Source organism: Melanotaenia boesemani, chromosome 13, assembly GCF_017639745.1.
Source record: "Melanotaenia boesemani isolate fMelBoe1 chromosome 13, fMelBoe1.pri, whole genome shotgun sequence".
Classification (NCBI taxonomy): domain Eukaryota; kingdom Metazoa; phylum Chordata; class Actinopteri; order Atheriniformes; family Melanotaeniidae; genus Melanotaenia; species Melanotaenia boesemani.
Window position 1 is genome coordinate 14,130,554 of NC_055694.1, and position 12,168 is coordinate 14,142,721.

At 36.8% G+C, this 12,168-nt stretch overlaps 2 protein-coding genes across 2 annotated transcripts; both read left to right on the forward strand.

Annotated features, from left to right (window-relative positions):
- The first annotated feature begins 1,852 nt into the window (after positions 1-1,852).
- LOC121651379 (cytochrome P450 3A27-like) lies at positions 1,853-5,885 on the forward strand. Its single transcript, XM_042003540.1, has 13 exons — positions 1,853-2,061; positions 2,466-2,559; positions 2,639-2,691; positions 2,803-2,902; positions 3,000-3,113; positions 3,200-3,288; positions 3,370-3,518; positions 3,611-3,738; positions 3,889-3,949; positions 4,520-4,680; positions 4,840-5,066; positions 5,160-5,322; positions 5,443-5,885. The coding sequence occupies exons 1-13, from the start codon at positions 1,991-1,993 to the stop codon at positions 5,539-5,541; spliced, it is 1,509 nt and encodes a 502-aa protein (XP_041859474.1). The 5' UTR covers positions 1,853-1,990; the 3' UTR covers positions 5,542-5,885.
- Positions 5,886-6,642: 757 nt separating this feature from the next.
- On the forward strand, positions 6,643-11,437 carry LOC121651378 (cytochrome P450 3A27-like). Its single transcript, XM_042003539.1, has 13 exons — positions 6,643-6,916; positions 8,048-8,141; positions 8,221-8,273; positions 8,385-8,484; positions 8,578-8,691; positions 8,778-8,866; positions 8,948-9,096; positions 9,189-9,316; positions 9,467-9,527; positions 10,098-10,258; positions 10,396-10,622; positions 10,716-10,878; positions 10,999-11,437. The coding sequence occupies exons 1-13, from the start codon at positions 6,846-6,848 to the stop codon at positions 11,095-11,097; spliced, it is 1,509 nt and encodes a 502-aa protein (XP_041859473.1). The 5' UTR covers positions 6,643-6,845; the 3' UTR covers positions 11,098-11,437.
- The last annotated feature ends 731 nt before the right edge of the window (positions 11,438-12,168 follow it).

Consider the following 12,168-nt stretch of genomic DNA (forward strand, 5'->3'; position numbering starts at 1 on the left):
TGTTTCTCCAGCTCTTTTATTCCTTCAGCCATCAAGCTATTGGATTCTGTAAACAGTATTTTATTAACTGATATTTTAGCCTGGACTTTTAGCTTTTTTTTCATTTTATCTATGTGTTTGGACTGCTGGAGCTGACACATATGGTTGTTTGCTTTTTGTTTGTTTCTGGATTGATATTTGATATGTGATGTGGATGTGGGTGAGCTACAAATGAATTGTCCTTTTGGGATCAATAAAGTTGTCTCGAGTCTTAATATCTTAAGGAATTACCTTTACAGTAAAAATCTAATAGATTTTCCTTAACTGATGTGCTTGAACAAAGATGAAAATTATAAATATGAAGCCCTGGCAATGAACAGTTAAAACAACTTGGTCTGTCACAAACTATAAAATACACAATGCAGTGGAGCACGGACCTACATGCCAAAAATATGGTGCAAATCACAAGCCATGTCAATACCCATGTTAAAAGGATGAATGTACAGCATGAAGTATCAACCACTTAATGTCTAATGTATTATAATGAATACTCTTTCTTAGCCCTACTACCTTACTTTATGGTAAAAACTTTGCTCAGAAACTTATTGTATTTCATTTTATGGAAAGACTTTAGATTTTAAAAGAAAGATTTCTGTCCATTATTTCTTCACTCATGCATTTAAGAGTTAAAGGGAAAGATGCAGCAAAAAAAAATAAAAAGAAGAAGAAGAAGCAGCAAAACACTAAAACACTTCAACCAAGGTAAAAGTGGTACATCTAAATCACAACAGCGTAAAATCTCAACAAATGCATTTAAAAAACAACCACAGGAAGCGTAGTCATTCATTCGTTAATGTGATAGATGAGACATGAGTGCATCTCCAGAAACAATTGTATGCCTTCACCATTAGCAAAAAGTGCATGCACGTGACTGAAACTACACCACAGATGGAGAAATCATTCACAATCTTGAATGTGAGACCACCAAATGCAACCAGCTGCGAAGATGAGATGAAAAATGAAAAGTACTTTATGACATTGCAATAAACACTCAAATTGAAAACCAGTACAGAAGCATCAGGGAATACCCTCCCATTGTGCACATAAAGGCAGATGTAGACTATGGCAAAAGCCTACAGGTCCCAAAAATGCTGAAAGAAATCACAGGAAACTGTCAGCATGCAGAGGTCATGAGATTTATGCCAGTATAAATGATCCAAATGTATGAATGCCAAGTTCAACATCATAAATGCGCATGGTCCTGCTGTGCTCGGAGTGGCCACAAGTGAACTTTTAAAACTTGTAGCTGTCAATGTGGACATAGCAATGTAAACAGCAAGCAACAAACACAAAAATATCAGGTACTGTGGCTCTAATACCCTGACCAGTTTGACAAAACTGGCATCTTCTCTGTAGTAAAAAAGCTTATATCATAAGAGAATTCAGAACCAGCCACAGACCCACTGAGAGAATATAGTAACCACACAAAAGAAAAGTCCCATGAAGAACTGGACAAAACTTGTCAAGCCAGATATGGTAGGCGTGTGTATAAACATAGCACAAAAAGTAAGGAAGTCTGATGGATTTCATGGTGCAACGATGCTTCTTTACAATATTTTGGAAAGCCTGTTTATTTCCTCATTATATTGCGCCACATTTTCCAAACAAACCACTTTTTTAGGATGAGCAGCAGAGTTAAATTACGTTTGTTGTGCCCATGAAAAAAAACAAACAAAAAAAAAACTTGCCAAATCTTCTCAAAGGTCCCACACCCACTCTTGTTTTTTAGCCAGCAACAGTGTGTATGTGTGTGTATCCTGCGTAAACTGAACGGATACTGATAAATTATTGCAAGTAACCTGATAGAGTCCATAAACGTGCGTAATGTGAGACATTGGACTGGTGTTCAGAGCGTGTTCCGTAAATTCCAGTACTTTGGGACCTCCTCTGTCCGGTTGTTTGTGAGGTTGATCGTTTACATCTGAAACCAGGAAGAAACGCAGGAGCAAAAATGAGCTTCTTCCCGGACTTTTCCATCGAGACCTGGACTTTAATAACGATTTGTATCTCTCTCATCCTTCTGTAAGTATTATAGAATTCGGATCTGGGTTTATTTTGTGTTTTTAAAGTTTCTCTAAGTCTTCTAAGTCTAAGAGTTTTTCTAAAATCATGTGAGAAAATGAACTTGCTGCTCCGGTGTGCTGCCAAAACACTGCAGAGTACAAATTCATTCATCTGTATTTCTTTTGTTACACGTCTGTTATTATTGTTTAATATTAAGATACTCGTCTGTGTCGTAGAAACAATCAGGACAAGAAAGTCAAGTCAGAAAGAAAAAGAAAGAAGTTCACAAGTGCGTTAACAACGTTACGATAAAAAAGGCCCAATTTTTCTAAACAAAAACAACAGAGGGGGAGGAAGACAAATGTGTTTCTGTACTGAAAGGGTAACCCGTCTAAGTTTTGAATCCTGCATTTATCTCTCAGGTATGGATATGCTCCATATGGTTTTTTCAAGAAACTAGGCATCCCAGGACCCAAACCTTTACCCTTCATTGGGACATTTTTGGAGCTGAGACATGTGAGCCACATCTGCCTATCTGGTTCAGTGATTCATATTCATGGATCCATGTTCATGCTTACTGTGTCTTCTTCCTCAGGGCGTCCATGTGTTTGACACAAAGTGCTATCAGAAGTATGGAAAGGTGTGGGGGTAGGTGTTAAGCAGTGAACATATATGCCTTACCGTATCATTCCATACATTTCTTATGTGGTGTTTCGAGCTGCATCAGAGTCATTCCAATGTTTGCCATCACATTTCAAGGACATATGATGGCAGAACGCCTGTACTGGTTATAATGGACACAGCAATGATCAAAACGATCTTGGTTAAGGAGTGTTATTCAATGTTCACTAATAGACGGGTAAAGACTATTTCTCTAGTTAATACCTATAAATAATAGAAGCACACAATGTGAAGAAATGTCTGCATTTGTGTGTGTGTGTGTGACTGTGGTGCAGGATTTTGGCCTAAATGGACCAATGCGTGAAGCTGTAACAGTAATAGTAGATGAGGAATGGAAAAGGATTCGTAGCATTCTATCTCCATCATTCACTAGTGGACGACTGAAAGGGGTAATAAAGCACATTATTCACAGCATAATGTTTATCTAGTTGTAAATATTTAATGAGTCGTGTCTTCTTTGTTCATTTTTGCACAGATGTACACAATCATGTTGGAGCATTCGCGCAATTTGATTAAGAGTCTGCACAAGAAAGCTCAGGCAGATGAAGTCATAGATGTTAAAGAGTGAGTTTTCTCCTTGTGTTTCCCAGCCTATTCTTATTTACTTGGTAGTCTTCCAGTCAGTTGAAGTCTCCTTTGTTGCAGCGTGTTTGGACCGTACAGTATGGATGTTGTGACAAGCACCTCCTCCAGTGTGGACATTGATTCCATCAACCATCCTACAGATCCTTTTGTGGAAAATATAAAGAAAATTGTTAAGTTTAGCTTCCTAAATCCCTTGCTTGTGCTTGTAGGTATGTCAAACGTTAGGCTGTGACCTGAAATTGACTTGATTGACTGTCTTGCACCTTGAATGCTAAACTAATGTAAATGTTATTCATTCCAGTTCTGTTTCCAGCCTTGGGATCAGTTTTCGACAAGATGGATTTGACATTCTTCCCCAGTGATGTGCTGAAATTCTTCTATGCATTTCTGAAAAGAATTAAATCAGAACGGGATCAGAATAAAAACAATGTAATTCAGTGTATTATAAAAAGATGCTTTTAGACATTCAGCAGTGTGGCATTTATTGTAAATTTAATTAGGAAATTCTGTTCTTTTTTCTTCATTGTGTTTTTTTTGGGGGTTTTTTTGTTGTTTTTTTGTTTTGTTTTTTTTTTGTAGAACCGAATGGACTTCATGCAGTTGATGATGGACTCTCAAAAGTCAGGCAACAACAAAGATGGTAAAACTCTCACTGAAGCAGATGAAACCAGTCTGACAAGTTCATGTTCAAAGTTCACACTGTAGTCAAAACTTAAAGAAAATGGCAGTATTCATATTTATAGTCATAGTTCTAGATTTATTGTTCATAAAAGTCATTCAGAGAAGTCAACAGCATATAATATATTTTTACTATGCATTACTCTATACTACTTTTTTTTGTCACTGGTAAGTTAGAGAGTAGGAGTAAATCTTGAAATGCGATATCACATGAATGGCTCTTTGGGTTCATCAGTGTTGAACAAGCAAAGATGAAACAAGCTGCGAGTTAAGAAAATGTCTGATCTGTCAGTGCAAGTTTATTTATCCTGGATTTTTTTATGCTTCTAAACCTTGTGAACTACATAATGTGGATAATTTAAGTCAATGGCTTAAAAGAACTTAAAAATAGGCCCTGTATAGTTAACATTTTCCATGACATTTTGCCCCAGACTATTACACACTGAGCCCTTTCAAAACACAGAGTTTACTATCAGTGTGTAGCTGTTTTCTTAACAGTTTTGTTTGTTGCATGGCGTGTTTTATGTTGCAGGGCTGACTGATTCTGAGATTCTTGCTCAAGCCCTGACATATATCTTTGCTGGTTATGAAACCAGTAGCTCCACCCTGTCCTTTTTAGCCTTCAACCTGGCAACCCACCCTCACGTCCAAAAGACCCTGCAACAGGAGATTGATGAAACCTTCCCAAATAAAGTAACTTTCTTTCTTTCTTTCTTTCTTTCTTTCTTTCTTTCTTTCTTTCTTTCTTTCTTTCCTGATTTAGAGTAAATGTTTGTTGTTTTTTTTTTGCTTGTTAACACACCTGGTCCAGTGCTGCCTTCTAATGTTATTACTCTACTTCCTCACCATCAGTGTCAGCCCACTTACGATGCCCTGATGCAGATGGAATACCTGGACATGGTGATGAATGAATCACAAAGGCTTTATCCTGTTGGTAATCGACTGGAGAGAGTGGCCAAGTCTTCTGTTGATATCAACGGTTTGACCATCCCAAAGGGAACTGTTGTCATGGTGCCTGTTTACATTCTCCATCGTGACCCTACTCTGTGGTCTGAACCTGATGTTTTCAAACCTGAGAGGTGATAAATTGGATTAATAGAAGGTCGTCAGATTTTACCTCACACTTTGACTTTTGCCAATTAACTTTATCAACTTCTTTCTACTTTCTACAGGTTCAGCAAGGACAACAAAGACAACATAGATCCTTATTCCTTCCTACCCTTTGGAGCAGGACCAAGGAACTGTATTGGCATGCGGTTTGCTGTCTTGATGATGAAGTTGGCAATAGTGGAGATCCTTCAGAACTTCAGCTTTGTTACTTGCAAAGAGACAGAGGTGAGGATATATTCTGTATATCTAGTCTTAAAGTAGTGCCCAAAAAGGTGAACATATGTTCAGCTGACTGTAGTTATAAGAAGTGGTATCTTTTGTGGATAATATTTTGTGTATTTATAGATTCCGCTGGAGCTAGGAGCTGATGCATTCACTAGACCCAAAAATCCCATCAAGCTGAAGCTCGAACCCAGAACAGCTACGGATTCCCCGACAAATTAACTCCAATAAATCACAACCTGGATGCTTTACTTTTCATTTGTTCAATATCATATCAGCTGTTATGCTTTTCCAAAGAAACATTTTTAAATTATATTTCAGGTAAACTATACACTCACTCCATATGGACAATATTTCAAATCACCATTCAAAACAGAACATTTATAGCCTAGAGTGCACAAATAAATGTAGAGGATTTTATTCTTTTGAACATAAGGAAATTATATAGATTAATATGGCAAAACACTTCTGAAACATACTTCAAAACACACTCTTTCTAAGAACATTTCCTTTTTGTTGCAGCATTTCACTGAGAACATCTAAATAAATTACTTGTGATGCCTTAACATTCTTATTTACTGACACACCTTTGAAATTTCTTAAGATTTTTTACAAAGTCTTTATTATAACAAATTTACTAAATATATATATATATATATATATATATATATATATATATATATATATATAAGCATGCAGAGGTCATGAGATTTATGTCAGTATAAATGTATCCAAATGTATGAATGCCAAGTTCAACATCATAAATGCGCATGGTCCTGCTGTGCTCGGAGTGGCCACAAGTGAACTTTTAAAACTTGTAGCTGTCAATGTGGACATAGCAATGTAAACAGCAAGCAACAAACACAAAAATATCCGGCACTGTGGCTCTAATACCCTGACCACTGTGACAAAACTGGCATCTTCTCTGTAGTAGAAAAGCTTATATCATAAGAGAATTCAGAACCAGCCACAGACCCACAGAGAGAATATAGCAACCACACAAAAGAAAAGTCCCATGAAGAACTGGACAAAACTTGTCAAGCCAGATATGGTAGGCGTGTGTATAAACATAGCACAAAAAGTAAGGAAGTCTGATGGATTTCATGGTGCAACGATGCTTCTTTACAATATTTTGGAAAGCCTGTTTATTTCCTCTTTATATTGCGCCACATTTTCCAAACAAACCACTTTTTTAGGGTGAGCAGCAGAGTTAAATTACGTTTGTTGTGCCCATGAAAAAAAAAAAAAAAAAAAAACTTGCCAAATCTTCTCACAGGTCCCACACCCACTCTTGTTTTTTAGCCAGCAACAGTGTGTATGTGTGTGTCCTGCGTAAATTGAACGGATACTGATAAATTATTGCAAGTAACCTGATAGAGTCCTTCCATAAACTTGCGTAATGTGAGACATTGGACTGGTGTTTAGAGCATGTTACGTAAGTTCTAGTACTTTGGGACGTTCTCAGTCCGGTTGTTTGTGAGGTTGATCGCTTACATCTGAAACCAGGAACGAACGCAGGAGCAATAATGAGCTTCTTCCCGGACTTTTCCATCGAGACCTGGACTTTAATAACGATTTGTATCTCTCTCATCTTTCTGTAAGTATTACAGAATTCGGATTTGGGTTTATTTTGTGTTTTTAAAGTTTCTTTCGAGTTTTTCTAAAATCACGTCAGAAAATGAACTTGCTGCTCCGGTGTGCTGCCAAAACACTGCAGAGTAGCTACAAATTCATTCATCTGTATTTCTTTTGTTACACGTCTGTTATTATTGTTTAATATTAAGATACTCGTCTGTGTCGTAGAAACAATCAGGACAAGAAAGTCAAGTCAGAAAGAAAAAGAAAGAAGTTCACAAGTGCGTTAACAACGTTGCGATAAAAAAAAATAAATAAAATTTATTTATGTATTTAATAATGTAGATGGACATACTGTGAAATTTGTGGGAGATACATGAACTTGAATGAACCCTCCATATATGTTATTAAATTGCCTATGTGTAGAAATATAAAGAAACCAAATCAGTGTAATCATTTGGAAACATTTCCTTCCAATTTAACGTCTGCAAAGATGATATCGTCCATCACACTGCTGTTTGTTTTGTTTTATTTTTACTAAATGATACATTATATGTAATTAAATTATATACAACTCCACTTCCAAAAAAGCTTTGGATGCTGTATAAAAAGTAAAAAAAAAAAAAAAAACAAACAAAAAAAAAAACATTATGCGATGATTTACAAAGTTTAGAAATATTTTGTTCACAAGAGAATTATTATTGTTCAATTCTAAAAAGTAATGTGATGGCAGAAGACCATCGCCAGTTAGTTAAGATGAGTCCAACAAAAAGCTGCAAAAGTCATTTATAAGAGACAGCAGGAGGAAAATGTTGGAACTAATTATGTGAACTGATGTCAGTAAAATCATTGGGCATGAAATCACCACCTTTATTATTACCACTCACAGATAAAGCAATATAAAACAGTGCAATAAAAAACAGGTGGACACAACAGTGTAACACGTTGTTTGTTAATCACATTACAGTTAATGATGAAAGTAGAATGAACAACGTCAAAGTGGACTTAGCGTAGTGATGTAGTTTATCATTAGTAAAAGTAATTTTAGGCCCAATGTTTCTAAACAAAAACAACAGAGGGGGAGGAAGACAAATGTGTTTCTGTACTGAAAGGGTAACCGGTCTAAGTTTTGAATCCTGCATTTATCTCTCAGGTATGGATATGCTCCATATGGTTTTTTCAAGAAACTAGGCATCCCAGGACCCAAACCTTTACCCTTCATTGGGACATTTTTGGAGCTGAGACATGTGAGCCACATCTGCCTATCTGGTTCAGTGATTCATATTCATGGATCCATGTTCATGCTTACTGTGTCTTCTTCCTCAGGGCGTCCACGTGTTTGACACAAAGTGCTATCAGAAGTATGGAAAGGTGTGGGGGTAGGTGTTCAGCAGTGAACATATATGCCTTACCGTATCATTCCATACATTTCTTATGTGGTGTTTCAAGCTGCATCAGAGTCATTCCAATGTCTGCCATCACATTTCAAGGACGTATGATGGCAGAACGCCTGTACTGGTTATAATGGACACAGCAATGATCAAAACGATCTTGGTTAAGGAGTGTTATTCAATGTTCACCAACAGACGGGTAAAGACTATTTCTCTAGTTAATACCTATAAATAATAGAAGCACACAATGTGAAGAAATGTCTGCATTTGTGTGTGTGTGACTGTGGTGCAGGATTTTGGCCTGAATGGACCACTGCGTGAAGCTGTATCAGTAATAGAAGATGAGGAATGGAAAAGGATTCGTAGCATTCTATCTCCATCATTCACTAGTGGACGACTGAAAGGGGTAATAAAGCACATTATTCACAGCATAATGTTTATCTAGTTGTAAATATTTAATGAGTCGTGTCTTCTTTGTTCATTTTTGCACAGATGTACACAATCATGTTGGAGCATTCGCGCAATTTGATTAAGAGTCTGCACAAGAAAGCTCAGGCAGATGAAGTCATAGATGTTAAAGAGTGAGTTTTCTCCTTGTGTTTCCCAGCCTATTCTTATTTACTTGGTAGTCTTCCAGTCAGTTGAAGTCTCCTTTGTTGCAGCGTGTTTGGACCGTACAGTATGGATGTTGTGACAAGCACCTCCTTCAGTGTGGACATTGATTCCATCAACCATCCTACAGATCCTTTTGTGGAAAATATAAAAAAAATGGTCCAGCTTAGCTTCCTAAATCCCTTGCTTGTGCTTGTAGGTATGTCAAACGTTAGGCTGTGACCTGAAATTGACTTGATTGACTGTCTTGCACCTTGAATGCTAAACTAATGTAAATGTTATTCATTCCAGTTCTGTTTCCTGCCTTGGGATCAGTTTTTGACAAGATGGATTTGACATTCTTCCCCAGTGATGTGCTGAAATTCTTCTTTGCATTTCTGAAAAGAATTAAATCAGAACGGGATCAGAATAAAAACAATGTAATTCAGTGTATTATAAAAAGATGCTTTTAGACATTCAGCAGTGTGGCATTTATTGTAAATTTAATTAGGAAATTCTGTTCTTTTTTCTTCATTGTGTTTTTTTTGGGGGTTTTTTTGTTGTTTTTTTGTTTTGTTTTTTTTTTGTAGAACCGAATGGACTTCATGCAGTTGATGATGGACTCTCAAAAGTCAGGCAACAACAAAGATGGTAAAACTCTCACTGAAGCAGATGAAACCAGTCTGACAAGTTCATGTTCAAAGTTCACACTGTAGTCAAAACTTAAAGAAAATGGCAGTATTCATATTTATAGTCATAGTTCTAGATTTATTGTTCATAAAAGTCATTCAGAGAAGTCAACAGCATATAATATATTTTTACTATGCATTACTCTATACTACTTTTTTTTGTCACTGGTAAGTTAGAGAGTAGGAGTAAATCTTGAAATGCGATATCACATGAATGTCTCTTTGGGTTCATCAGTGTTGAACAAGCAAAGATGAAACAAGCTGTGAGTTAAGAAAATGTCTGATCTGTCAGTGCAAGTTTATTTATCCTGGATTTTTTTATGCTCCTAAACCTTGTGAACTACATAATGTGGATAATTTAAGTCAATGGTTTAAAAGAACTTAAAAATGGGCCCTGTATTGTTAACATTTTCCATGACATTTTGCCCCAGACTATTACACACTGAGCCCTTTCAAAACACAGAGTTTACTATCAGTGTGTAGCTGTTTTCTTAACAGTTTTGTTTGTTGCATGGCGTGTTTTATGTTGCAGGGCTGACTGATTCTGAGATTCTTGCTCAAGCCATGATATATATCTTTGCTGGTTATGAAACCAGTAGCACCACCCTGTCCTTTTTAGCCTTCAACCTGGCAACCCACCCTCACGTCCAAAAGACCCTGCAACAGGAGATTGATGAAACCTTCCCAAATAAAGTAACTTTCTTTCCTTCTTTCTTTCTTTCTTTCTTTCCTGATTTAGAGTAAATGTTTGTTGTTTTTTTTTTTTACTTGTTAACACACCTGGTCCAGTGCTGCCTTCTAATGTTATTACTCTACTTCCTCACCATCAGTGTCAGCCCACTTACGATGCCCTGATGCAGATGGAATACCTGGACATGGTGATGAATGAATCACAAAGGCTTTATCCTGTTGGTAATCGACTGGAGAGAGTGGCAAAGTCTTCTGTTGATATCAACGGTTTGACCATCCCAAAGGGAACTGTTGTCATGGTGCCTGTTTACGTTCTCCATCGTGACCCTACTCTGTGGTCTGAACCTGATGTTTTCAAACCTGAGAGGTGATAAATTGGATTAATAGAAGGTCGTCAGATTTTACCTCACACTTTGACTTTTGCTAATTAACTTTATCAACTTCTTTCTACTTTCTACAGGTTCAGCAAGGACAACAAAGACAACATAGATCCTTATTCCTTCCTACCCTTTGGAGCAGGACCAAGGAACTGTATTGGCATGCGGTTTGCTGTCTTGATGATGAAGTTGGCAATAGTGGAGATCCTTCAGAACTTCAGCTTTGTTACTTGCAAAGAGACAGAGGTGAGGATATAATCTGTATATCTAGTCTTAAAGTAGTGCCAAAAAGGTGAACATATGTTCAGCTGACTGTAGTTATAAGAAATGGTAATTTTTTGTGGATAATATTTTGTGTATTTATAGATTCCGCTGGAGCTAGGAGCTGATGCATTCACTAGACCCAAAAATCCCATCAAGCTGAAGCTCGAACCCAGAACAGCTACGGATTCCCCGACAAATTAACTCCAATAAATCACAACCTGGATGCTTTACTTTTCATTTGTTCAATATCATATCAGCTGTTATGCTTTTCCAAAGAAACATTTTTAAATTATATTTCAGGTAAACTATACACTCACTCCATATGGACAATATTTCAAATCACCATTCAAACCAGAACATTTATAGCCTAGAGTGCACAAATAAATGTAGAGGATTTTATTCTTTTGAACATAAGGAAATTATATAGATTAATATGGCAAAACACTTCTGAAACATACTTCAAAACACACTCTAAGAACATTTCCTTTTTGTTGCAGCATTTCACTGAGAACATCTAAATAAATTACTTGTGATGCCTTAACATTCTTATTTACTGACACACCTTTGAAATTTCTTAAGATTTTTTACAAAGTCTTTATTATAACAAATTTACTATATATATATTGCTGTGCTTTGCCTTGTGTAGGAAACTGTCAGCATGCAGAGGTCATGAGATTTATGTCAGTATAAATGATCCAAATGTATGAATGCCAAGTTCAACATCATAAATGCGCATGGTCCTGCTGTGCTCGGAGTGGCCACAAGTGAACTTTTAAAACTTGTAGCTGTCAATGTGGACATAGCAATGTAAACAGCAAGCAGCAAACACAAAAATATCAGGTACTGTGGCTCTAATACCCTGACCAGTTTGACAAAACTGGCATCTTCTCTGTAGTAGAAAAGCTTATATCATAAGAGAATTCAGAACCAGCCACAGACCCACTGAGAGAATATAGCAACCACACAAAAGAAAAGTCCCATGAAGAACTGGACAAAACTTGTCAAGCCAGATATGGTAGGCGTGTGTATAAACATAGCACAAAAAGTAAGGAAGTCTGATGCATTCCATGTTGCAACGATGCTTCTTTACAATACTTTGGAAAGCCTGTTTATTTCCTCTTTATATTGCGCCACATTTTCCAAACAAACCACTTTTTTAGGATGAGCAGCAGAGTTAAATTACGTTTGTTGTGCCCATGAAAAAAAAACAAACAAAAAAAAACTTGCCAAATCTTCTCTACCGATGCCAGACCAGCATATTCTGTCACAGGT

Coding starts and splice junctions, on each gene's coding strand:
- LOC121651379 (XM_042003540.1), top strand. CDS start 1,991: ATGAGCTTCTTCCCGGACTTTTCCATCGAGACCTGGACTTTAATAACG. Junction 2,062..2,465: donor TGTATCTCTCTCATCCTTCT/GTAAGTATTATA, acceptor TTTATCTCTCAG/GTATGGATATGCTCCATATG. Junction 3,114..3,199: donor CTAGTGGACGACTGAAAGGG/GTAATAAAGCAC, acceptor ATTTTTGCACAG/ATGTACACAATCATGTTGGA.
- LOC121651378 (XM_042003539.1), top strand. CDS start 6,846: ATGAGCTTCTTCCCGGACTTTTCCATCGAGACCTGGACTTTAATAACG. Junction 8,274..8,384: donor AAGTATGGAAAGGTGTGGGG/GTAGGTGTTCAG, acceptor TCACATTTCAAG/GACGTATGATGGCAGAACGC. Junction 8,485..8,577: donor CAATGTTCACCAACAGACGG/GTAAAGACTATT, acceptor ACTGTGGTGCAG/GATTTTGGCCTGAATGGACC.